The following is a 24,766-nucleotide window of genomic DNA, read 5'->3' on the forward strand; positions in this document are numbered from 1 at the left end:
TCTGGTAAAGGGTGAAGTGTTTGACCACATATCCGTCGCGTGCGATACCGCGCTCGGCCATCACCTTTCTGGGATTGGGGTGGGGTGGGTATGTAAGGAGGCATTCTTCCCTGGAAAAATGCGAAAATGAAGTAGCCTAGTCATACATCGTTTTCTCTTTATTCTGAGCATTTGTGGACAGAATCCACTGTACTGGTCTGCGGTCAGCGTGCGACTGACTAACTTCTCACTGATAGAACAAGAGGGAAGTAATATTAACTTTATTATTGAAAACCTCTGTTGCTTGGATCTTAAACATTTTTGTAGGCCATGGAAGAATTCATGGTAACCCTTAAGCTCCCATTAGTGATCAAGACAGAATTTCTTCTTAAAGATTAAACTTTTGATCCAGTAGCAAATTCTCAGAACTAACATCATGAGAATTGTATATCAGACAGTAAAGAGAATTAGTAATTTTTTTTTTTTTTTTTTTTTTTTTATAATTAAAGGGTTAACAAGGAAAGGTCTATTGCAGATCAGACCATATACAATTTTAATTGAACTCTTTCAAGTGGTTTTGATCAAACTTTGTGTATTTTTGTTTTGTAGCTTACTCAGTGTGATACTCCAATACATCAATGAAATCTTCCCAGTCTCCCAAAAGAGTTTTCATTATTTATTAAAAGGGATGACATGACAGCCAAAGCACTCTGTCGGGAAATAAGGTACACATATATATTAAGTATGTATTAAGATGTAACATTAACTTTATCAACAAGAAGTGAGCTTAGTAAGATGTACCTGAGAGGTTGGTGCAGCCACAGGAGACCCAGGCAAGCAGTTACACAATTTGCTTGGAATGCCTGTGGTGTAAAGAAGAACTTTATTTTAAGTTTAGTAGGTAAACAAGACAGCAGTTTGTGTGGTATCCATCCTCTACCATGACTGTGCTAGTCAGTGGAAGATGACACATACTATATTTATTCAAATAAACACCACAGTGTTCATTAAATTTGTTTGTTATGCAAGTGCGGTATTTTATTTGATGTTTATAATTTTAAAAAACAGAAGTATGTTTAAGTGCTTGTCTAAAAGGTAATTTTTTATTTATCGTTCTAAATTTCCCAATTTTCATGTTAATACTACTGCAATAGTGCAGTAAAGTAAAAAGTGAATAAAGATCTAATGTTGAATATGCTTTCTCAGTATCAGAACTAGTACATTCCGAAGGATTTGTGTCTGGTTCACTCAAAATTTTCCAACTTCAATCAAAGCATTGATTGCATCATGATGCAGCATTTATTTCTGCTCTAAAATGCAGTGTTAATCAATAGCAGTGTTTATTCAAATAAATATGGTATGTACTAATTAAACTGCACTCACCAAAGTGAGAGGAAGATCACAGTGGTTACATTTTGCCAGCCTTTGTTCAGAGTACAGATATTTTTTTTACCATGACTGCTATTTTGGTTTTCAATTTTTTCATTCTCTCAAAGTCATTACAGCTTAGGATATTTTTGTATAGCTGAAGGTCTTAATCAAGAGATAGCTGAGGATGGTTCAACTTAGAGCAATTAAAATCTGCGTTAGCATGAGCAGTATTGCATGAAATTATTGCAGTGTGGAGGCTGATGTTATGCTAAAACAAATGCAAGAGAGAGTATAGTTGTTCTGATGCAAATGAGAGTAATATTATAATAGTTGTAGTGCTTTGCAATAATCTGAGTAAAGTGACTATAATTATATGGAAATATGTCACTTAAATTGTGAAGTCTTGCTGTGAACACTACTAAAGTAGTAGTGAAAATAACGCCTGAATAAAGTTCAGGCCTGTATGCAATTTAAACCCATGACCTCAGTGATACCTGTACAGCACTCTACCAACTATATGATTTTCATTTATATTTACAGTCATTTATTCACCACTTCGAGAGTTTATTGGGAAACAACATGATGACCAGTTCCCAGTCGGCTTGTTAGCTCAATTGGTGGAGTGCTGCACCGGTATGGCGGAGGTCATGGGTTCAAATCCTGTATGGGCCTGAATTTTTTTCAGGCCTTATTTTTATTCTACTTAAGTAGTGTTTATAACAGCAAGGATTGCTTCTATATTCATGTCTTCAACTGCAGTTCACATATATGATTTTCATATCTTTACATTCATGTAAGCTATTGATTGTTAGACAATTTCTCTTTGTTAGCACTTTAGAAAATGTATAGAGAACAGTATGGAGAATATGCAAGCTGAGTTTAGTGTGTAAAAGGTTAAGCACATCCTAACTGCTGAGTAACCTTAAATTGTGCTTGTCTCATTTGGCTATGCCAATATCGTATTAGGTTCATAAGCTGGAGTTTTTGTTGGCTGATGCCCTGGATAAGAGTGTGATACAATCTTCACATGTGGTGGAATCCAGTTCAATCATTGCAGAAGAACTGCAGTTGCTGCAAGACAACTTGGTTTGGATTGTTACCTGTTCTTAAGAAGTCCTGAACAGGCACGTGTTTGATTTACTTAAAATTAACTTCAAACAAGAACTGATGCAGAAGATTTTAAGCATCTTGAGTCATGATCAAAGATCTGTCACCCCTAAGAACAAGTAATGATTACTAACAAAAGAATTTAGGTAGATTTTGATTAGCCAAGGCTTACAATCAGACAAAGAGTGGTGCCCATGTGATCCATTACTAACAGTAATGGAGACAGTAACATGGAGTCTTATAATTTTTTCTTTGTCCCATGCTCGCAACAAGACAAAACAGCTTCTTTCTCTTTTTCTTTACCAAGCTCAACCCTTACCATCTTATTCTATTTACAAAACATAACACTTTAACAACATTGCCGATCCTAGCATTATGCAGGACGCATGTCATATTTGGACTTTGAAATGTGCCTTGCTCACCATAAAGTCTCTGTGGTTCAGTGGTAGAGCATCAGAGCACAGAATCCAAAGGTCTGAGGTTTTATTCCTCATGGGGACTCCCACGCTCGACAAGACAAAAAAACATCTTTCTTGATTTCTTTACAAAGCTCAACACTTACCACGATCTTCCTTATTCTTTTTACAATATGTGGAACCTGTTTGTTAATTAAAAGCTCCTCATGTGTCATTAAACAGTGGACTCATCACCATCATAATGTCCAAGGGATTGGACAGTGATTGTGATGATAATGTAATGATGATTGTGGTGAAGATGAGATGACAAGATTCACAACTGCACTGTCACATATAATAGTTGAGCGAAGGTTTCTATGAGATTTGAGGCAGACAGAAAAAAACTGCATGGTAAGCTGCTAACAGAAGTTCAGTCTTTTCTCTAATGTTGCTCACTTCACAGAAAATGGACACCAATTTGCTTCACCTAGATGGCAAATTCTGAAAAACTTAGCAAACTTATTGAAACTTTTATTTGATCTTTTTTCTTCATGCAGACCACAGATATTGGTTGTGAAGGAAACCTGTTTTTAGACAAACTGGTTGGAAGTCAAGTTATTCAGTGTTGTTCCTCAGCTTCAATTGAAATCTGGCCTTAAGCAAATGATGGAGAAAACGTCCGAAAAATTGTAAAGGTCAGAGGACTGTATATACTAGAAAGTTGGCACCACTATGATTGCAATTTTAAAAAAATTTTCTATCTCAAACTGACTGTTAAGGCTTATTTTGGACAGAGCTGTCACTAAGTGGTGGTAACAAGCCAGCTCATTTTATTATAATTGCCTACATACGAAAATATTGAAACTTTTTGAAGAAATTTGCATTGCAGCCATTTCACAGTTTTGAGTGGAATTGACTGCATATTAATTTACTGGTAAGAGGTTTAGGTGCAGGGATATAGATCTCATGGGCAGAACTTGCATGAAAGATTTTCAGGAATTTCCTTTAGTGCCAGAAAAGTGATGAAAATTAAAAAAAAAAGTATCAATTAAGGAATTATTAGTTTGAAAAATACCAAATTCTCCACACTAAATTGATAAGAATTGTGTGGTACACAGTAAGGAGAATTACTAATGAGATCCTGGGAGTGAAAGGGTTAGCAGATCAGACACATGTCCAAATGTGAACCCTTTACACCCTAACATCAGTATACATGTTCTCTATGCTGTTCTCTATACGTGTCCTAAGGTGCTGAGAAGGAGAATTTGATAAACAATCAATAGCTTCTGTAGTTGATGATTATTTCCTTTCTTTGTATGACTTTAATGTGTAACTTGGGGATGATATTGTTGGGAGAAATTAGATGCTAATCACTTTTAGGGAATAAAACGTCTAATTCATTAGTAATGGAGGTAAATGTTTTGGCAGGTTCCCAATTTTAAAGTGATTCCAAATTTTTTGCAGACCAGGAGGTTATAAAAACCACACAGGGGATCAATAGATTCTGTTCTGTTGTATGACTCTGGGGAAATTCTAGGAAAACTCAAGAGAGCTGTTATAATTATAATTATTATACAGTGAGTAAAGAAGGCAGCAGATATTGGAGAATTCTTGAACTAAGTTTGATGGACTCAGTCATTCGATTCAGATGTAGAAAATTTTCTCCTTAAACTACCTGCTTACTTACCTGCCTGACCTGCTTCTGTGTTTCTCCATGAAAACCCAGCATGTAAACTGAGGCATGTTTGTGGATGTTTGTTAAAGTTCCATCCTGCTGACTTTGTTTCCTTTTTCAGGAAAGAACAGGGCTCATCAGCTTATCTGATTGAAGTTGGAGACTCCTCTTACATGGTTACTTAACTGCATTTCAACAAATGATAGATCAGGTAAAATTACAGGCTTTTTCTGTATTGTGTGCTCATTTCGTGCATTTATGGTCAAGAGGTCATGAATGCAGTTAAACACTGGTCACACAGAAGCCTGTTTGTTAAAATATTTTATTCTGGATATCTGTCCAAATGTTGCTTTTGTTTGTTTCAGAATGTGCTGGAGAAGTTTGATGACATTGTTGATACAGTTGGCACTGGTGGAAGTGCATCAGGAATAGCCATTGGTAACTATTTAACAGGATCAAAATTCAAGTAAGCTCTAAATAAAAATATCGATATTTTCTCTCTTGACTGTGTGGGAGGGCTGGAGAAGAATAAATTTCGCGCAAGGTCATGGCGTATAGACCTTTCTCTGACCAATCTGTTCATTATGCCCAGGAGCCAAATATTTTCCAATCTAACCTGTCCCCACTTAGTCATTAAGAATTTTATCATTTGACAAGCACTATTTGTCTTACTTCTTCTTGCTGTTTGCATCTCAGGCTGCTACATGTAGAGCTCTGCAGTAATTTACAGCGTCACTGCCACCATTGTTTTTCTTCGTCTAAAGTGTTTGATTTTTTACAATGTTTTTCATTGAATTTACATCCAGGGATTTACTGGTCATAGGATAAATAATAATAATAATAATAATAGGACTGAGTGGAATTCAATTCAGTCTGTATTCTTCTGAGTGATTAATACAATCAGATGATTGGAAAGTGGAAGTCCAATATGTTAATGTTAACACAAAGTCCTGTTACCAACTAATCAAAACTATGACAAAATTTGAGAAAGAAGCTAGATGGATTGGTTATGCATTTTCATTACAGGGTGTGCACATGACACATGCTGTCCACTCATACAGGCGTGACACATCAACTGTCCTATTACACTGTTAAGTCAAAGGCATGACACATACACTGTTCTATTGGTGCTTAAATTGGACTGGTGATAACTAATCACATAGGAGTATTTTGTTAGTTCAGGAACCCCTGACAAACTATTTCATGCTGGGGAACATTATGAAAAAGCCTTATTTTCAACCTATAGGCTGATAAAAAAAATTCTGCAACCACTTAAGCTATACATGCCTAAGACTTAAGCCAAAGAGATTGTGCTTCTTGAGAATTTCTCACAGGCCTTTCTATCTTTCTAAAAGTTTTTCCTTATTTTCTTTGAACACTGGAGACTAACTGAGACCTTTATCAGTAATATCATTGTCATTTATTCATAGGTGTCATGCAGTGAATGTGTGGGATCATGCAGCATATTTTTACCAGAAAAGACCTTCAAATAGGTGGACTAGATGTTCAAGCAGGAGAAATAACTTACATTATTGATGGATACAAGGGACATGGCTATGGCAAATCCACTGAAGAAGAGTTAGGTTGGTGTTGACTCAAATAATTTTGCAGATTTTGGTTTCTTCTTTGTGAGACTATGAGCAGTCCCTCCTTTTTGGAGAAGTCTGTCAGGCAAATTAAAAAAAAAAACATTTAAAAAATTGACGTAAGCTCCCAGCAGCGCACTAACTTTTCTTCACTCAGTTTTTTTCCTTTTTGAGTCACACAACTTTTATAGGCTTTGCCCAAAAGGATGGATTCCTTGTTGTCTTCCATGTAATATATTAAATAATAACCTGCTTATTTTGGTACAGGAATGACATGCAAGTTGAAAAGAGTTGTTTCTATCTATTAGTAAATAACCTTTTCAAAACATGAAAACAGAGAAAATTATGCCTCTCATTGCCTTCTGTTCCATTTACTAATGTCAAATATGGAAGATTTGTTTTCTGAATGTTCTTTGGCTGACAAAAGTTTTGTTTATTTCAGTGCAAATTAAAAGCTGAAATTTTATTGCTGAAAGTTAAAATGACATATACTCTGTTAACAAGCGATCAGTGTATTTGTTTAAAAGAAATGATCACTCAATGATGTTTCAGACCACAAACTACCCGCCCCAACCTCCCCTCCCCCTTTACCACAGGTTTGTGCAGGACAATAATAATGGATAATTATAGCAATAACTTTTACAATTTATCGCTTATTTATTCCAGAATGCATTCGAAATTGCTTCCAAATAAAAACATGATCTAGATTTTTCTTAACCATTTACACTTGAATTCGCTCCTTACGAACCCTGATATCTTTGTATCTGTTAATGAAGAGGACATTGTGGAGATATCCAGAACAACTGGAATTATGGTGGACCCCGTGTACAACGTCAAAGCCATCAGAGGAATGCTACACGAGATGAACACCAACCCAGGGCGATTTAAGGGTCACAGAATACTTTATACTCATACTGGTGAGTACAATTTTTCAACATCATCATTTGATAAATACCTCCTTCCTTCCCTTTGGGTAAGAAAGAACGTACACACCTTGAAAATAATGGTTTCTCAAAGATAATCCCTTAGAACTGCGTTTTTCCCTGCAAATGATATTCTGCTCATGCGTGGTTGTGCGCTTGTCAGCCTGAAGGAAAAAGGTGCATCACCTTAAGTTGTCAACGAGTGATTTTGGGAAATGATGTGGAAAACGAAACTTCCTGTGATAATTGTGCATTTGGTTATTTTGTCCTTAGTCGGTTGGTTGCGCGTGCTTTACTTCTCTATCTGCGTCGCTTTTCCCACTTTTTGAAAAATGCCCATAAAATAAAGCAGTTGGGCAATAAACAACTTATTAGACGTTTTGGTGTGTGGTATCGCTGGGTTTTTTTTACTCATAGTTTGTATTTTGACTCGCCTTGCGGGATCGTCAAAATATGTCACAAGTCGTAAAATAGTTGCCGATACTACACGCCAAAACTTCTAATAAGATATATCTTTTGCTGGAAAACTGAATACGATAATATCCCCACAGGTGATTAACTTTCATATGTTTGATTAGAGGATGGTGTTATCAATCCTTTTAAAGTGGCGAGACCTGATCTGTAACAGTGTTATGCGAGTTTCGGACAGGTCTGATAGGGTGTGTCTTATTTTCCAACAGGAGGTGTGTTCGGTTTGTATGATGGAAGAATGGACCCGTTAGTAACTCTTCCTGTACTGGGTGTAAATAATGTTGTCTGCTGGGAAACTGCGAATGATCCCATGCCATTCTGAGGCTGACTCGTTCTCAGTTGTTTGTCTTATTTTAGATATTTAGGTATTGCGCGAGAGGTACGCGTGTAAAAAGATTTTCGTTCGTTTCCCATCGTTTCCTTTGTTATGGTAGTGCTAGACTCTTGCGAAACCCTCGGTCGCGCATAAAAAGGCTGGGAACTAGTAAAATTGTGGGTGGCAAGCAACAAAGGTCAGTCAAGACATGCCTAAGTTCTCCTTTTGTGTCAGACAGTAAAACTGGCCACGAAAGAGGAGATAACAACATTGCACGGACTTCCCAAACCATCAGAGGGAGTGAGTTTTCATATCGAAGACGAACACAGTAAATTATTGGACCGAAAAAAAAGTTAAAGCCTTTGAAAATGTGTTCGTGTAAAAGCATTAAGATTTCATTCATTATTTTAATAAAACAAAAGGTAACGTTGTATGTAACGTTGAAATGATTTGACTGTCTCGTTATCCCAAGTACCATAAATATGTCTGCACTGAAATCAGCGACTAATAGTCTGTCACCAACCGCAGTGATTTTAAAATCAAAAGCACTACCTTCTTCAGTAAATCTACTCCTTCCCTTGGCACCAAGTGATATGGTTTTTTTCGTTTCCATCTGTAAATCCCAGCAGCTGGGCAGCGGCAAAGTTTTCCGTCGATTGGATCCATATCACCAAATACCTCTTTTACAGTTCCGTGGCTCTATGCGCGAAAAAAAAGCGCCATTTACCTATATGGTATATACTAACTGGTTTTAGTTTAAAGCTACTCGCCTTCTATTACGAATACTGCAATCTGATTGGTTTCGCTATTCGCCGACTATTCTGTGATAGATGGTGAGTAAAGAGAATACTCTAACAGTTTGCCGTTGTAAATTAAAAAACAAAAAAAACACGGGTCTGTCTTGTTGAAGGACTAATACATTTGGACTGAAACAATTAGATCATTCGCTCTCGATTTTTCGCTCATCCATGTTATCAATTATGAAATGATACAAATCTCGAGCTCATCTAACCTTTTTAGACTTGTGAGTTAAATCTCAGTGTCAAAAAGGGGCTTTTCTAGAAGAACCCATAGAATAATAAAAAAAAGAAATAAAAGAAAGGAAGAAAGGAAGAAAATGGATCGGTAGGTGTACAGATTTGATTCAAGTATTTCATCATGATCATGATATCATCATTATTGTCTGTGGTGTCTTCTTTCAGCATTCACGGTAGTTTTTCCCTTCCAAAGATTTGCAAAACAAATATGAGGTTGTTCAAGTTTGCGGAAAAACATCAGCCGTGACTGTTCCCGAAAATTCTTTCAAATTGCTGTGAATATTTTTATGGAAATTACTTATATTGGCATGCATGCATGACTTGTGAGTGCGACATGAACTGTTCAAGGTGCGTTGTCGTCTAAAGGTATTTCCACGTTGCGGCTATACTTTGGTACACAGTGGCTCTGGTAGATGAAAGGTGAGAAAATATATTCTACTATTCAAGCCCTAAATGAAACATTTTATCGCTATTTTACTTGGTTCTGTCGTTTTTAAACTTGAGGTGGAGTTAAATACACCTATGATCATAATGTACATTTAAAGCTTATTTATTATGCAATCATCAACCAGTGATAATATGAAATCGAAAAAGCTTTGTACGACCATTGTAGGGCACTTAGAAGGAGATAAAGTAACATTTGATCTCTGATTTGACCGGACGAATAGCAGATGCTTCCTTTGAAAATATGTACAGGCATATGCAGAAAAATATACGCGTGGCTAAGGTTAAATTCGGCCGTTCGTTTCTCGATCTTTTGTCGACTGATGAGCGAACAGGAAAAGGGTTTGCTCTCACTTTGTCACCACTTTCAAATTTACTGATTGGTTCGGAAATACTTTTCGAAGTTCGTTCACGAAAAAGGTGAACAAGGAATTTGAGAGACGTGCAAGTTTTGATCTTCGACAAAACTAGATTGAAAGTTTTCTTATTCAACCCTCCGCAAAGTTTTTTGTTTTGATATTGCATCAGTAGACGTTTAACCTTGGCTCCAGCAAGGAACTCGATTGTTTGAAACATGTACAGTGAAAACACTATTACTTTCTTCTAAAGGAGTCCTATCAGTTGAATCATTTTGATGTTAATGGGATGTCTTTGAATCATTTTGCAACAAGAAAAGTTTTGAAAACTTTTTAAGTCAGTCAGCCGTGAATGGCTTTGTTGTTATTTAGCTGACTTTCTCTACTAATCCTTGATAAAATCAGGAAGGTTTTGCCTACGTGCAAATGGTATGCTTCGAAATAGCTTTGTTATTCTGACAGTGGCGACCAAATTTTCTTAACGGCTCTCCTATGATCTAGATTAACGACAGCTCCATGCATATGCAGGAAACCGTAATTAGTTTTGGGAAGACTATACAAACGAAACTGAAAGTAAAACATTGTATTTCTCAATCTCCAGCGCAATCTTTGTATATTGCAAAAGAGAGTTGCTTTTCAAGAAGAGGTTTTCTTCTCTAACTGTTGATTTCTCGTTAGACTTCGTAGTCTTCGTCCGCTACCTTAAATGTTTTGCTTTTGGGTACATAACAAATGACACATTTTGTGGGCAATCAGCCGAATTATATTTAAAAAGCATCGTCACATAGTTGTAAAATAATGCCGCTCTATCTGATCTTGAACGTGAAGAATACAATAAAGTCAATTATCAGAAAGATGAAAAATTTAAGAGAGAAAATAACCAACTAAACTAGAGACATGAATTGCAGATGAAGTACTTCATGAAGAAGTGAAGTTATTTCGCTGTGGTTCTACCCAGATGATCATCTAAAGTGACTTTCCGCAGATATTAATCTTTTAGAGTACCAAAAAAAATATGCGGATAAGACATGTGGTTTGAAAAAGAGAATCCTCTCGTGAGAAACGGCTACTTTCCCTGTGAAATCAGTCTCTGCTTTAAGTCATGCGTTTGTTAGCAGGACTTAAATTGTTCATACAGCAGAGTCAGCTCGGGTAAGATGCAAATTGTTATTGTTTTATTTATTCTCATTTTTATGCACCGACCGTTCAACTATCACACGATAGAAATCTTGAGCTCCTAATCTAACTAAATCATAGTTTCATATAAGCGTCAAAAAAGGCTTTTTGGGAAGAACCTCAACAAATAATAAGAAAGAAAGAAAGAAAGGAGGCATGGAGATCTAACTCGGGTATTTTCATCATTATATAGCATTATTGTTGTCTTTGTTGTTTCTCGTCTCTGAGACATTATACCTTGAACAAATTAGCGGGAAAACACCAGCCGTGAGTGTTCTTGAAATGTTTTTCGAGATATTGATAATCTTTTATTATAGATACCGGTGCAGCGCTCTACCAACTGAGCTAACAAGCCAACTGGGAGCTGGTCATGATGTTGGTTCTAAATAAACCCGTGAAGTGATGAAAAGTAAACGGTGAAGAATATATGAAAGTCATATATTTGAACTGCGGATAAAGACGTGAATGAAAATGATCCTCGCAGTAATGTGCACTACTTAGGCAGTAGTGGAAATAAGGCCTGAAAAAAATTCAGGCCTTTATGGGATTTGAACCCATGACCTCTGCGATACCGATGCAGCGCTCTACCAACTCAGCTAACAATCATGACCACTCCCAGTTGGCTTGTTAGCTCAATTGGTAGAGCGCTGCACCGGTATCGCAGAGGTCATGGGTTCAAATCCCATACAGGCCTGAATTTTTAGACAACAGACAATATTCGCAAAAATCATCTCCAAATAATTGTTTCAATATCATTACTAATTAGTTTTTTAATTCCACTACAATATTGCTCATAAAATGCTACTGTTGTTTTTTATTTTGATGTTGGTATATTTTTGTATTGTAATCTTATCAACTTGAATATTCGTTTTAACAAAAATCTCTAATATCATATTTTTAATCGTCGTTATCTGTATGTTATCCTTACTGCAGATACTGCTAATTGTATTACAAATGTGATACTTTCGATGGTAAACTGATTTTCGGAATATCTTATGTCGATTCTCATGAAAATCTATAAACTCGTTTACTATTTCATATCTATCAACCTGACCGCAATTAATACACACATTTTCTCCATAATTGTTTTCAATTTCAATATTTTCTCAACATTCTGTGTTTTTTATTGTCGTTCTTGAAGTTGTTCATAACATATTAAACAATCAACATCATCAAGTATTTTGAATTCTTCATGAATTAATTTCTTACATTCTAGTATCCATAACATCATGTGATATTTTTTTATATTGAAAAAGAATAGCAATGCTGACTCATTTCCTCGGAAAAGTCCCTGACTTATTACATCATTGATTTCCTTGTTTTCTGAGAATGTCACGCAATGGAAAAATGATGTGAGATCATATCGCTAGTCTCCTATAGTATAGGAGCACCTTGCTACCAAATCAGATTTCATAAAATGATTCCATCTAAAAAATTTCATCAAACAATCTCATCAAATGAGATAATTTCCATAATGTAGAAGGTAGTAAAGAGAGTTGGCGTTTTCGTACGCGGTCACTTTTTGATATTACCGTTCCCAAAAATTATTAAATCTTTTATCATGGAAATTCCTTATGATGGCATGCATGCATGACTCTTGGGTGCTGATTCACGGTATGTTGTTGTCTGAAAGCATTTCCATGTTGCAATCCTACTTTGGTACACAGTGGCTCTGGTAGATGAAAGGTGAGGAAACTTTCTTAAATATTCGAGCCTTAAATGAAACATTTCATCGCTATTTTACTCGGTTCTGTCATTGTTAAACTTAAGGTGGATTTTAATACACTTATGATTATAGTGTACATTTAAAACTTATTTATTATGTCATCATCAACCAGTGATAATCTAAGATTGAAACAGCCTTGTGCGACCATTATAGAGCGTTTAGATATGGAAAAAGTAACATTTGGTGTCCTCAATTCGTGCGGACGAATAACAGATGCTTGCTTTGAAAATGCGTACATATGCAGAAAAAAATATCCTTGCGGATAGTGCTAACTTCGGCCGTACCTATCTCGATTTGTTGTCGACAGATAAGCAAACAGGAAACGGGTTGGCTCTCAGTTTGTCACCACTTTCAAATTCATTGATTTGTTCATGAAGAACTTTCAAAGTTCATTCAGGAAAAATGTGGAGAAGGCAGTTTAGAGGCATTCAAGTTTTGATCTTCGAGACAACTAGATTAAAAAGTTTCGCATCCAACTTTCCGCGAAGTTGATTGTTTTGAATTTATTGTATTGTAAACGTTTAACCTTGGCTCCAGCAAGGGAACTCGATTATTCGAAACATGTACAGTGAAAAACAATTATTTTCTTATAAAGGCTCCTATCAGTTGAATCATTTTGATGTTTATTGGATGTCTTTGAATCATCTCGCAACAAGAAAGGTTTTGAAAAATCTTAAGTCCGTCAGCAATGAATGGCTTTGCGGTTATTTAGCTGACTTTCTCTATTTCATAAAATCAGGAATCTTTTCTTTTACTTATATTCTGATACTATGCTTCGAAAAGGCTCTGTTTTGCTCTGACATTGGCGAGGAAATTTTCTTAACGGCTGACTTGTCATCTACATTAGCGACAGCACCATGCTAATGCAGGAAGTTTACATTTCTCAATCTTTTTATATTGTAAAAGAGAGTTTCTTTTCAAGAAAAAGTTTTCTTCTCTAAGTCTTGATTTATCAATAGACTTCGTAATCTTCGTCGGTTATTTGAAGTGTTTTGCTGTTGGGAACATAACAAACAATGCATTTTGTCGGCAATCAGTCGAATAATATTTTATAAGAATTGTCACATAGTTTTGTCACGCCAACTCATCCTAAAAGTGAAGGATAGAACAAAATATATTATCAGAAAGATAGAAAAATGAAAGCGGGAAAAAAAACCCCACTAAAATATAGACATGGATTGCAGATGAACTACGTCAAGGATTCATCTTTTTAAGTTTATAATATGCAAACTCCTGTTAAGCTATTTTGTTGTGGTTCTGCCCACAAATATCTGGTTTAAAACAAGGATCCTTTCGTGAGAAACAGCTACTTTCCCTGTGAAATCAATTTCTGTTTTGAGTCATGCGTTTGGCAATAGGACTTTAATTGTTCATACCGCAGAGTTAACTCGGTTAGATGCAAATTATTGTTTTATTTATTCTCGCTGCTATGCACCGACCGTTCAGCCATCATGCGATAGCAATCTCGAACTCCTAATACAACTATTTTAAATACAGTTACATCGAAGAGTCAAAAAAAGCTTTTAGGAAGAACCCAAACAAAAAAAAAGAATTTAAAGAAAGCGACAAAACTTTTGAGTCTGTAAAACATGTGTCGACAGCAACTTCTGTCATCTTCAGTTAATTACTGTACAAAGCGTTGGAAGTTGAATGATATAACAATGTTAATTGTAGTAAATAGTGACAACAAGAAAAGAGGTAAAGCATGAAAGTGCAAGAATCACTTGGTGTAACTATCCTTTTAATTCTCACATTTTCCTGCTTTACCTCCTTTCTTGTTGTCACTATTTATCATAATTAGCATTGTTCTACCTACTATATAATTCAACTTCCGACGCTTTGTACAGTAATTAACTGAAGATGACAGAAGTTTCTGTCGAGACATGTTTTACAGACTCGAAAATTTCGTCGCTTTGTTTAAATTCTTGACTTGCCTACCAATATCAAGACCCAAAAAGAAAGAAGAAAGGAAGAATTATAAAGGAGGCTTGCGGATCTGACTCGGGTTTTTTCATCATTAGATATCATTACTGTTATCTGTGTTGCTTTTTTCACTCCTCGTCCAAGGTATCTTACTCTCTTGCGAAGATTTGCAAGAGATATTATACCTTGGACAAATTGGCGGAAAAATACCAGCCACGAGATTTCTCGAAAATTTTTTCGGGATGTTGTGAGTCTGTTATTATGAAAATTATTTATGATTGCATGCATCAACTAAAGCTGGAGTTTTATACGCTTATGATCATACTGTGCATCTAAAACTTTTTTGTAACGTTATTATCACTTGCAACCAGTGATATTTTGATATTGAATTGGCCTCATACGAACACTATAGAGCACTTTTTCTGTTCCTTTCTCTCATTTAAGGCCGAACGGATGAACTTATGCTTGTTTTGAAAATGTGCAAAAATATACTGAAGAAATTTCCTTGTGACTAACGATCTGTTTTCGACTGATGAGCAAACTGGATAAAGGGTCGCTCTATTTTTGATATCACTCTTATTCACTGAGTAGTTCATAAAGAACTTTCGAAGCCCGGCGTTCATTTAAAACAAATAATTTGTCGGGAATTCGAGCTTTGAACATGAATACAACTTGCTTTAAGCTTCCGTATTCAAATTTCCTGCTGAGTCGTTCGTTTTGAGAGGATTAGTTCAGTAAACGTTTTACTTTGTCTCCAGCAAGAGAACTCGTTCATTTGAAACATACGACGAAACGAAACTGAAAGTAGGGTTTTCTATTTCCAAATCTTGATACAATCTCTACATATCGCAATGAAGACTTGCTTTTCAAGGGCAAGGTTTTTTCTTAATCCTGGTTTATCGTAAGATTTGTATTTACCTTCACTCTGATGCTTTTGAATACTCAACAAATAACGCATTTTGTCGGCAATCAGCCGAATCATATTAAAAGAAGGAGCATAGCAAAGTTTTAAAAACAAGAAGGACTCACAAAATATCTGATCAGAAAGCTGATAAAATACAAGAGAGAAAATATTCAACTAAAGTATTGACGTGGGTTGAACATGAAATGCTTGATGGATTAATCTTGAAGCTTCTCAACATACCAAAACCGTGATGTTTACTTTCAAATTGTGACTCACAGGGAAACAATAACTATAGATCTTGATTAATGTTGTATATTTCAACCACGTGCACCTCTGCTGCACACGTAACTTATCAGTCAGGCAATCAATCCTAATAATCCATTTTTAAGATTAGAGAAAGTTAGAGTATACAGATTCCTTATAGTGCAACATTCGCACCGGTTTATATTGATTGTGCTGTTTCTCTTCTTCAGAAATTATGACATCATCCCTTTCACACATGCCACATCTTTAAGGAAGAAAATTCGACTAAAGGTATGTAGACATCCACTTTGCACGCGTGACCTATTACGTTCCTTTGTTCAATCTGTATAATTGGATTCATAGTTCCATTTCCATGTAATCAAAGTTCTACTCTGTATGCGGACTTGAAATTGTTTACAAGATACGTGTGGCTTGAAGGTGGATGTAGTAGATGGTAAAAGTTCCTGATAAGCTATGTAATAGGTTTTAATGCCTGGAGCAATGAGTCACTAAACAGAGATACACCACAGAGAGGTAAACGTTTGAGTCGTGAATTAATTAAAAAAAAAACTTTTCCCCCACGCAATACCTCGCTGCCAGCCCTTCTCTCATCTCATGATCATTCATGGAAACGATATTAAATGTTTACGAGGAACCTGTGATGAACTACTTCTGATTGTATTCTGACTGGTGAGAGGAGCAATGATCCAGGCTGAATTATCCTCTAGGAATTGAGATGAGCATAATTTCTTAAAGGAGGGTGGGTCAACTCACCTCTACTGAATCTTTTGAGGTTCCAATAAGGCTGCTATTGGAGAAATAGTTGTGCGTGTGGCGAAGTGTGGTGATGTATTCTAACTGATTGTGTCGGGATGTTGGATCGTGTCAGGAACCTGATGTGTCTGATTGACCTCGTAATGATTCCCAAATTATCAAAGCAGGTGACTGTGATGTTCAGTAGGTGATACTGGTGATGTGGTTTTGGTAGTGCTAGTAATCATAGATTTGATGTGCTCTCGACTCAATGGTAAAAATGGTGACACGAATGATTTGCTTGATAGGCTGTTCCTTAGGCATCATGGCTGTAGCTTTGTCGCCATTCGCGTCTACGAAAGAAACTACCAACTATGCTAGGCTATGTCGCCTCTTGTTAGATGTTGGATCTCAGGTGCTTCGGTCCACTTTTGACAAAATACATCCACCAGCGACTCTACATACAGTTTTTGGAAGTACCTCAGTGCATTTCGCCACATTGCAATCACTGTACAAAGGGAAGAAGAAGGTGCTGAATCCCACGCAATGGGGGAAGTTGTATCCTACTCATTCACCCGTGGCTTCTGCAGCCTTCGACATAACGCTGCTAACAGTGCTTCTTAGAAATATCTGTGGTTTGAGCCCTCCTGCCACTGGTTGGGATCGTCTTCCCCCAGCTGCAAACATAAGCATCACAGATGACATAGCCAGAGTGAAGTATTACAGGAACACTGTATACGGCCATGCTTCTCAAGCCTCTGTGGATGAAAGTATTTTCAGCGTTTACTGGCAGGAAATACGAGAAGCTTTGGTGAGACTGGGAGGATCTCATTTAAGAGCTGAAATCGACAATCTTGAGCACGATTGCATGGATCCAGATATCGAAGAGCATTATCGTGAACTGATGAAACAATGGAAGAAAGACGACGACAGCATTAAAGACAAGTTGGAAGAAATTGAAGGTTAGAAAACATTGTCCACTGCCAATACGGATGAATCAGAAGGCTAGAAAAGTGTATATTTTCAGTAAACACGGCAGTGAAGGCTAGCTCATGACTTTTTCATTTTGGACGGAGCTAGTCACATATTTGGAACATTTTTCTAGTGTTATAAGTGAAAAATGAAGAATTAACCCAAATGTTGACACTGTGTTTTCATTTGCAGTACTTTTGTCTGTTCGTGGGTACTAGTGCACAACTGCTGGAGTGCATTTTTGTGATTTCTAAGCGTCTTATTAAGTTTGATCTGATATACGTATCATTTTTTATCGGCACCAAAACGTGAATCTGTGATGTAAATGTGCTTATGAGATTGCACTTATCTTTCTTACATTTCCAGATTTGCTAGGTGACCTCGGAAACAAAACTGAGAAGATAGAAATTGAAATGAAGGAAGTTAAAGAGACGATTAGTAGCCTGACGCTTACAATGGAAAAAAGCACAGATGAAGGTTGGTTGCCAAAAAGAGCTACTCACCGATAAACTGAACTAACAACAGTGATTCCGTTAACTTGAGTACATAACACATCTAAGCATGAACACTTTATTCCCTCAATTATTGTAAGAGTACTCCCTTGCTACCAACCTACTCTGGCTACAAATGAAGATACTATGTAATGCATGGGATGAATGGGATGACACCGAATCTAAGGCTACCTCTTGGGTTGAAAAGTTTTCTGACAGCATGCATACACATTTGGCCGAGAAGGGTTATTGACTTATTTTAGTTTTACTTTTGTTCAAGAAAGAATGAATCTAATTTCCTAGACCGTTATAAGTGAACTGCATATTGTTGAACAAACTATAGACGACAACTCATAATTTCTTGTAAAGTATTCCATTCTACACATGGAAAAATCGCTGATTGAGGGTCGTCTTAGTTAAAAGGGACAGGATAAGGTGTATGTGGTTATTTTACATTTCCAGAGTTAAAGACTGTGAGCGAAACCTCACACCTCAACGGAGGCGGACCTCCGGTTTTCTCTAGCGTTTTTCTTTTTCTCATAATTAAATGACGTGAAAAAGAGGACGGAAAAGCGTTCTTTGGCATTCGTTAATTAGTTCTTGCAATGTCGCTTTTTACCGAGAAATCTCTTAATCAGACTATCGGCTCCAGTGATATCAATATTTATCTCTCGCGTAATAAACTTTACGACAGAGTTTCAACAGACACCGCTGAAGCCGAGCCATATCTTCTTTAGAATGTTGAATAAATTTAACCCCTAACACCCTAACATTAATATGCATTATCTCTATACTGTCCTCGTTACATTTCCTATGATGCTGACAAGAAGAATCGAGAGTTTTTTATTGGTGATCACTTCCTTGATTCTCATAACCTTAATGTGTGATTCAGGGGTGACATTGTTAGGAGAAATTAGGCTTACAACAAACAATAGAGGCAAGGGAAAGGATCTATTAAGTTAACTTTTCTTTCATTTAGTAAAGTGACTTTTTGTCTCACTCTGACTAAAAGTTCTAATATTATTCCATCGTCAGATACTACGAAAGAGTCTCTCGAGAAAATAATAGGCGAAATGGCAAAGATGGACAGTGAACTTAAAGAAGTGAAGAAAAAGATGTGTACTTCGACAGCCCCAGTGGGAGAAAGCAGGAATGAAGGTTATTTGAACTTTAAGATAAAAGTTATCCTGCTTAACCGGATATTTAGCCGTAGTCAACATGTCTTGTATGTGAGAGAGAGAAAGGTCATCGTATCTTAAGAGATTCAGTTTTTCAATTAAAACAGTTTCTGGAATAATCTCTACAATCTCCTTTTATTGCCTTCAATGCTTCAAGTGTGGAGCGTGGGTCACAACTAGGAAAATGTCGAGTTTGTCGCTCAAAACCGTGGGTCCATGACAGTGTGACATCATTAATGATGGAACCAAATTTGCAGAAAGGAAGGCCAGTTTATTGGGTTCCGTGTGCTAAATCTCGGAGGAACTGCAATAATTCTTTCAGAGTGTATGCGTGTTGTTTCGTTAATATGAATATTGTGACGTATTTTAACTTGTCTGGGTGTCCTTTTAAGCAACGCAATATGTCTGTTATGACTAGAGTGCCAAATTTTATTCTTTAATTTGCATCCTCTCCACACTGTGAATAGTTCATAATCTGATATTTCAACGTAAATCATCGAGAAGGCGCCTTTCGATCAGCTTTTTTTACTTTGTAAGTCGCGCAAGCATCATGACCGATTACGTTTAAGCAACGTTTTAGGACAACTCGGAATCTATTCTCCATTCAGTTGCTATGAAAACCTAAAATCTTCGATGTGGAAGATAAACGAACGAAGTTTGAAAGGTGGAAAGGAGATCTAAGTCAATTTTCAGAATTATACAAATAATCTTTGACACTAGCGCAATTGAGCAAGCACATGGATTTGCGTTGTTTTTAAGATGTTGATTGATGGAAGCCAGGGATATACCTGCGGGTTTAAGGCAATCCATGACCTAATTTGTGTCTAAACTATGCACTGATATGCTTTCTCAGGCCGATTAACGCCTGCATTTTGAGAATTCTTTCGTACAAATTAGTAAATTTTTTATATGCAAATTAAGGTCGAAGAGAAGGGTCTCCTCTGATTACGCTGGTATGAAAAGTATTTCAACTGAAGTTTCCATATTTTGTCTGTGAACTAACTGAATACATCTTGTAACTTGTAGCAAGATAGAATTCTGTGAGCTATATTATCGCAGTCGCTGCCCGCTGGACAAAATCTGTGAAATTTACATTTTCGATCGTTGTCCACAGGGATGGTCTGGACAAAAATCATTTCTGGCTTGTGGCGACGCAAAAAAAGAGATTTGAAGAACAACTAGACTATTTTTGAAACATGTGTCCTAAACCCTTTTCATGGGCGAAAAATGAAAGAAAAATGTTTTTCCGACGGGAAGTCGAAAGAACCGCTCTTAACGAGAGCGGCACTTAACTTCAGCTCGATGTTATAAACTATAGAGTAGGTTCGACTAAATTCATAATCTAAATGGCTTTTGATCAGCAAACATGAATCATACACTGAAACATTTTGCATCGTCCAAGAAATTTCTTTGGCAATGGTGTCGTAATCATTCACCTATTTAAATTCAGTGCTGAATGCCAGAGGGACAACACAATTTTCACCAACGCATTAATATGATTTCTGAATCATTTTTCTATTATTAGGTATTTTTGATCCAACTGAGCTTATCAATGAAATTCGCCAGTTGTACAAGACTCGTGAGGGATGGCTCTCACCATTTCCATGGTGTGAAGAGTTTCAGTTTTTTCTTGGCAATATTTTTACAAGGCTCAAAGTGGTCAGAAGAAAGAAAACGAGAGGAGAAATCACTGACGTATTTGTTGACATGTCGTCAATACTCGATCCGTATGAAGAGTGCTCAGCGCCGAGAACAGTGTTGATTGAAGGAGAACCTGGTATGGGAAAAACCACCTACTGTAAAAAGTACGCCTACGACTGGGCCACCAAAAAGCAAGAACTTCAGGGTAGCGGCTCAACAGTATTCAAAGTGGTATTGTTGCTGAAATGTCGAGACATTCATTCTGATATTTGGGAAGCCATTGATGATCAGCTTCTGCCTCGAGACATCGATGAAGAAGTTAAAGATCAATTATTTCAGTTTATTCGTGAAAATCAGTCCAGCATTTTATTGATATTGGATGGATTGGATGAGTTACCTTCCGGCAAATTGCCGATGTTTTCCGAATTAATTGAAGGAAGAGTACTCCCCAGATGCCACATAGTTGCAACAGCAAGACACGAAGCTGGAAAAGAGGTGAGAAAGTGCTGTGACACGCTACTTCAGATCGAAGGATTTACTGAAAACCATGTGAAAGGGTTTGTCACCAAGTACTTTAAAGAAAGGCCGGATTTAGCCACCAAGCTCTCGGAACGGATATCGCGAGATAAAAACCTGAGAGAAATGGCAGCCAATCCTCTGAACACAGCACTTCTTTGTCTTTTATGCGAAGAGTTTGAGGGCACACTCCCCGAAAACAGAGCTCAGCTGTACTTGGATATGGTTGAATGTGTCTTGAGAAGATATAGGAAAAAGAAAGGAATATTAGAAACGGGAGTAGACCTGACAAACCTTTACAAACCGCTACTGAATCACCTTGGGTGGATAGCGTTGAATGGTTTAATTAACGGCAAGTTGGATTTTGATGAAACTGAATTGGGAAAGCATGCAAAAGACTTGACTGAGCTTGGATTTCTGTCAGTGCAGCCTGGTGGCAGCAAATTGAGACAAAAACTGCATTATGCTTTCTTACATAAAAGTTTTCAAGAATGCTTTGCAGCATTCTTCATTTGTTCTCAGATTCAAAGCAGGGAAATTATACCTGAAGAACTAGTTTCCGATCCAAGGTATTTCTTTGACCTTAAACAAGTACTTTTGTTTTCATGCGGAATTTTAGGCATGAAATGCGATGAACAAGCTGTGGCACTTGTACAGAGTTTAACAAATGAAGTCAACGAAATTAAAGTCCGTGGTACAAAAGTTGTATTGGAGGCCATAAACGAATGTAAAAGAGAAAAAAGCGATTTTCACTCACATTTAGCAAAGTCTTTTGGAACTGGTTTGAATCTCACCTCTTTGTACTTGGCTTACCATAGTATTGATGATACTGGTGCTACATGTCTTGCTGAGGCAATCAAAGTCAACAAGACGCTAACCAATTTGGATTTGTGTGGGAATGCTATTTGTGTTGCTGGTGCTACATCTATTGCTGAGGCACTCAAAGTCAACGAGACTCTAACCAATTTGAATTTGTCTTACAATGGTATTAGTAATACTGGTGCTACATCTATTGCTGAGGCAATCAAAGCCAACAAGACTCTTACCAATTTGAATTTATCTCGCAATGGTATTTGTAATACTGGTGCTACATCTATTGCTGAGGCAATTAAAGTCAACAAGACGCTAACCAATTTGAATTTGTCTCGCAATTGTATCAGTGAAGCCGTTACTACATCTATCGCTGAGGGAATCAAAGTCAACAAGACGCAAACAAATTTGGATTTGTCTCTATATGGTATTAGTGAAGCCGGTGCTACATCTATTGATGAGGCAATTAAAGTCAACAAGACGCTAACGAATTTGGATTTGTCTGAGAATGGTATTTGTGTTGCCGGTGCTACATCTATCGCTGAGGCAATCAAAGTCAACAAGACGCTAACCAATTTGGATTTGTCTGGGAATGGTATTCGTGTTGTCGGTGCTACATCTATTGCTGAAGCAATCAAAGTTAACAAGACACTAACCAATTTGAATTTGTCTCGCAATGTTATTAGTGATGCCGGTGCTACATTTATTGCTGAGGCAATCAAAGTCAACAAGACTCTTGCCAATTTGAATTTGTCTCGCAATGGTATCAGTGATACAGGTGCTTCGTTTATTGCCGGGGCAATCAAAGTTAACAAGACGCTAACCAATCTGGATTTGTCTTACGATGCTATTAGTGATGCCGGTGCTACATCTATTGCTGAAGCAATCAAAGTCAACAAGACGCTAACCAATTTGAATTTGTCTCTCAATTATAATACATAAGTTTAGCCAAAACTAAAAGCGGAGTTCTTGTTAGTTTAATTTCCAGCCCTTCATTATACTGAATAAAAACTGTAATAAAATTCTTTAGCACTGGCTGTAGAAGTGTTTCTTCAAGGGGATAAGCGACCAGACGAGGTCTGGAACCTCACAACTCTCAAAGCGATCGACACGCATGCTAGTCAGCGGTATCTTCAAAAAGCTTAGGACCTTCGTCGTTGTTCCTGATGTTTTAAGCAAATTTTCGAAGATAGGGAATGTTTCCTTCTTCAGATGAAGTGTATGATGTCAGCATCAGTTGAAATTATATTTTATTAGGCGTGACTTATAATTTCAGTTTGGGAAAATGAGCCAAAATTGAAAGAAACGACGGTAAACTATTTTGCACTAGACGTTACTAGTCGATTGAAATGTATACACGTGAGCGTAGTAAGTCAGTAAAACAATTGGCCAGAATCGTATGGGCTTCTCTTATATCTTCTCTTGGAGTTGCAGGTGTGATTGCTTACCCCACTGTTTTTCCCTAACGTTTCAACCCCCTCTGTTTCACGAAGAAAATTAAAAAGAAAGTTATTTTCAACTCGTGTTTGAACCAGTAATTTTTTAAAAAGTTGTCGCTTTCGGCTATTCTTGTTTCATGATTGTCCTCTGGCTGGAAATGCCAGAGGAAAATCATGAATCAAGTCTTTTTCTGACATTTTATGTTATATAATTCGGTAAGCTTTGCTGTAATTGCATGGATGTCTTAAAAGAAACTTGAGATGACACCTGGATTTCATTTCCACATCACAGAAATCATTTCCAAACATCAATCAAGTTTTAAAAGTTGAGATGATGTTGTTATTGGCTATATTAAATAGGTCAAAAAGTTTTAGAAGGTATTTTTTCATGTTTGCTATTAATTGAATTTACTGGAAGTTGGATTTGTTGCAACATGTTAACATGTAACGCAACAACGAATTTCATTTTATTGATAAGTAAAAAGTTGTCATTTGACTATCTACTGGCAAGTCTTTGTATTATATTTCATCCCAACCATTTTCCACAACTTGTAAACAGCAATACAAAATAATTAATCAGGGAAATGGAATATTTGTGGCATATATGCCATGTTTGAAATGCCATGTCCATAATAAGCCAAGAGGATTGAGGAATAGGCTCTCTTGTCTGTATCATCAAATTGCTAATTGTTCTTGTTGGCAATGTTTAAATAAGGTTGGGCTGTCAGGGCAAAGGAACTGAGGATTTTAGTAGGCAGTTACTTTTTTCAGACTTGGAAACTATCATTGTGAAAACCATACTTGTGTCTGGTAACTCACTCTTATTCTGATGAACTGGTTTTAAGAAGGTTACAATATTTTAAGATATAAATTTGGTGCGTAGGCTGTGCACTAAACTTACATTAATATTAACTGATACTAGGAGATCTAAGAATATTCAAAAGAGAAGAAAATTTGGTTGAAAATTAAAATTCAGCATAGGTCGGATAAACAAGATTCTTAGAAATATAAATGTGAACTAATGAAAAAGCTAAGCAAATTTTTTTACAACACTTGCCCGTACTAGTATGGCACATAGTAAAGTCATTCGATCTAGCCATGATCCCAGTTTTATATGCTGAAACATATGCAGATTTCTTCTAAACCTGTAGTTCAAGCCTGCGATGAATTTGAAACTTTGATGCACACCTCAAAAGGAGAACAAATATATTTCAAGTTTCTATTTATTTAGTTTACCTCTAAGCAAAGGAGGATAAAAAGTAAGATTTGGTCTGTACAACTCTCTTACTTTTTTTTAACCTCTTAAGCTAAGGCATTTATATTCTTGCTTGGTG

At 36.7% G+C, this 24,766-nt stretch overlaps 1 protein-coding gene and 1 pseudogene across 1 annotated transcript; both read left to right on the forward strand.

The window, feature by feature from the left end:
* The first annotated feature begins 309 nt into the window (after window positions 1-309).
* On the forward strand, window positions 310-8,239 carry LOC131788606 (uncharacterized; annotated as a pseudogene).
* A 7,642-nt stretch (window positions 8,240-15,881) lies between these two features.
* LOC131788609 (NLR family CARD domain-containing protein 3-like) lies at window positions 15,882-22,959 on the forward strand. Its single transcript, XM_066167924.1, has 5 exons — window positions 15,882-15,923; window positions 16,694-17,347; window positions 17,724-17,834; window positions 18,884-19,006; window positions 20,552-22,959. The coding sequence occupies exons 2-5, from the start codon at window positions 16,711-16,713 to the stop codon at window positions 22,933-22,935; spliced, it is 3,255 nt and encodes a 1,084-aa protein (XP_066024021.1). The 5' UTR covers window positions 15,882-15,923; window positions 16,694-16,710; the 3' UTR covers window positions 22,936-22,959.
* Window positions 22,960-24,766: the final 1,807 nt, after the last annotated feature.

Source organism: Pocillopora verrucosa, chromosome 6 (genome assembly GCF_036669915.1).
Source record: "Pocillopora verrucosa isolate sample1 chromosome 6, ASM3666991v2, whole genome shotgun sequence".
In the NCBI taxonomy this organism is placed as follows: domain Eukaryota; kingdom Metazoa; phylum Cnidaria; class Anthozoa; order Scleractinia; family Pocilloporidae; genus Pocillopora; species Pocillopora verrucosa.

What these genes read in the sequence shown, in the direction of transcription:
- LOC131788609 (XM_066167924.1), top strand. Translation starts at nt 16,711, where the DNA reads ATGGCTGTAGCTTTGTCGCCATTCGCGTCTACGAAAGAAACTACCAAC. An exon ending in CAAGTTGGAAGAAATTGAAG is followed by an intron (nt 17,348 to 17,723) that starts GTTAGAAAACAT and finishes TTACATTTCCAG; the next exon opens with ATTTGCTAGGTGACCTCGGA. An exon ending in GGGAGAAAGCAGGAATGAAG is followed by an intron (nt 19,007 to 20,551) that starts GTTATTTGAACT and finishes TTCTATTATTAG; the next exon opens with GTATTTTTGATCCAACTGAG.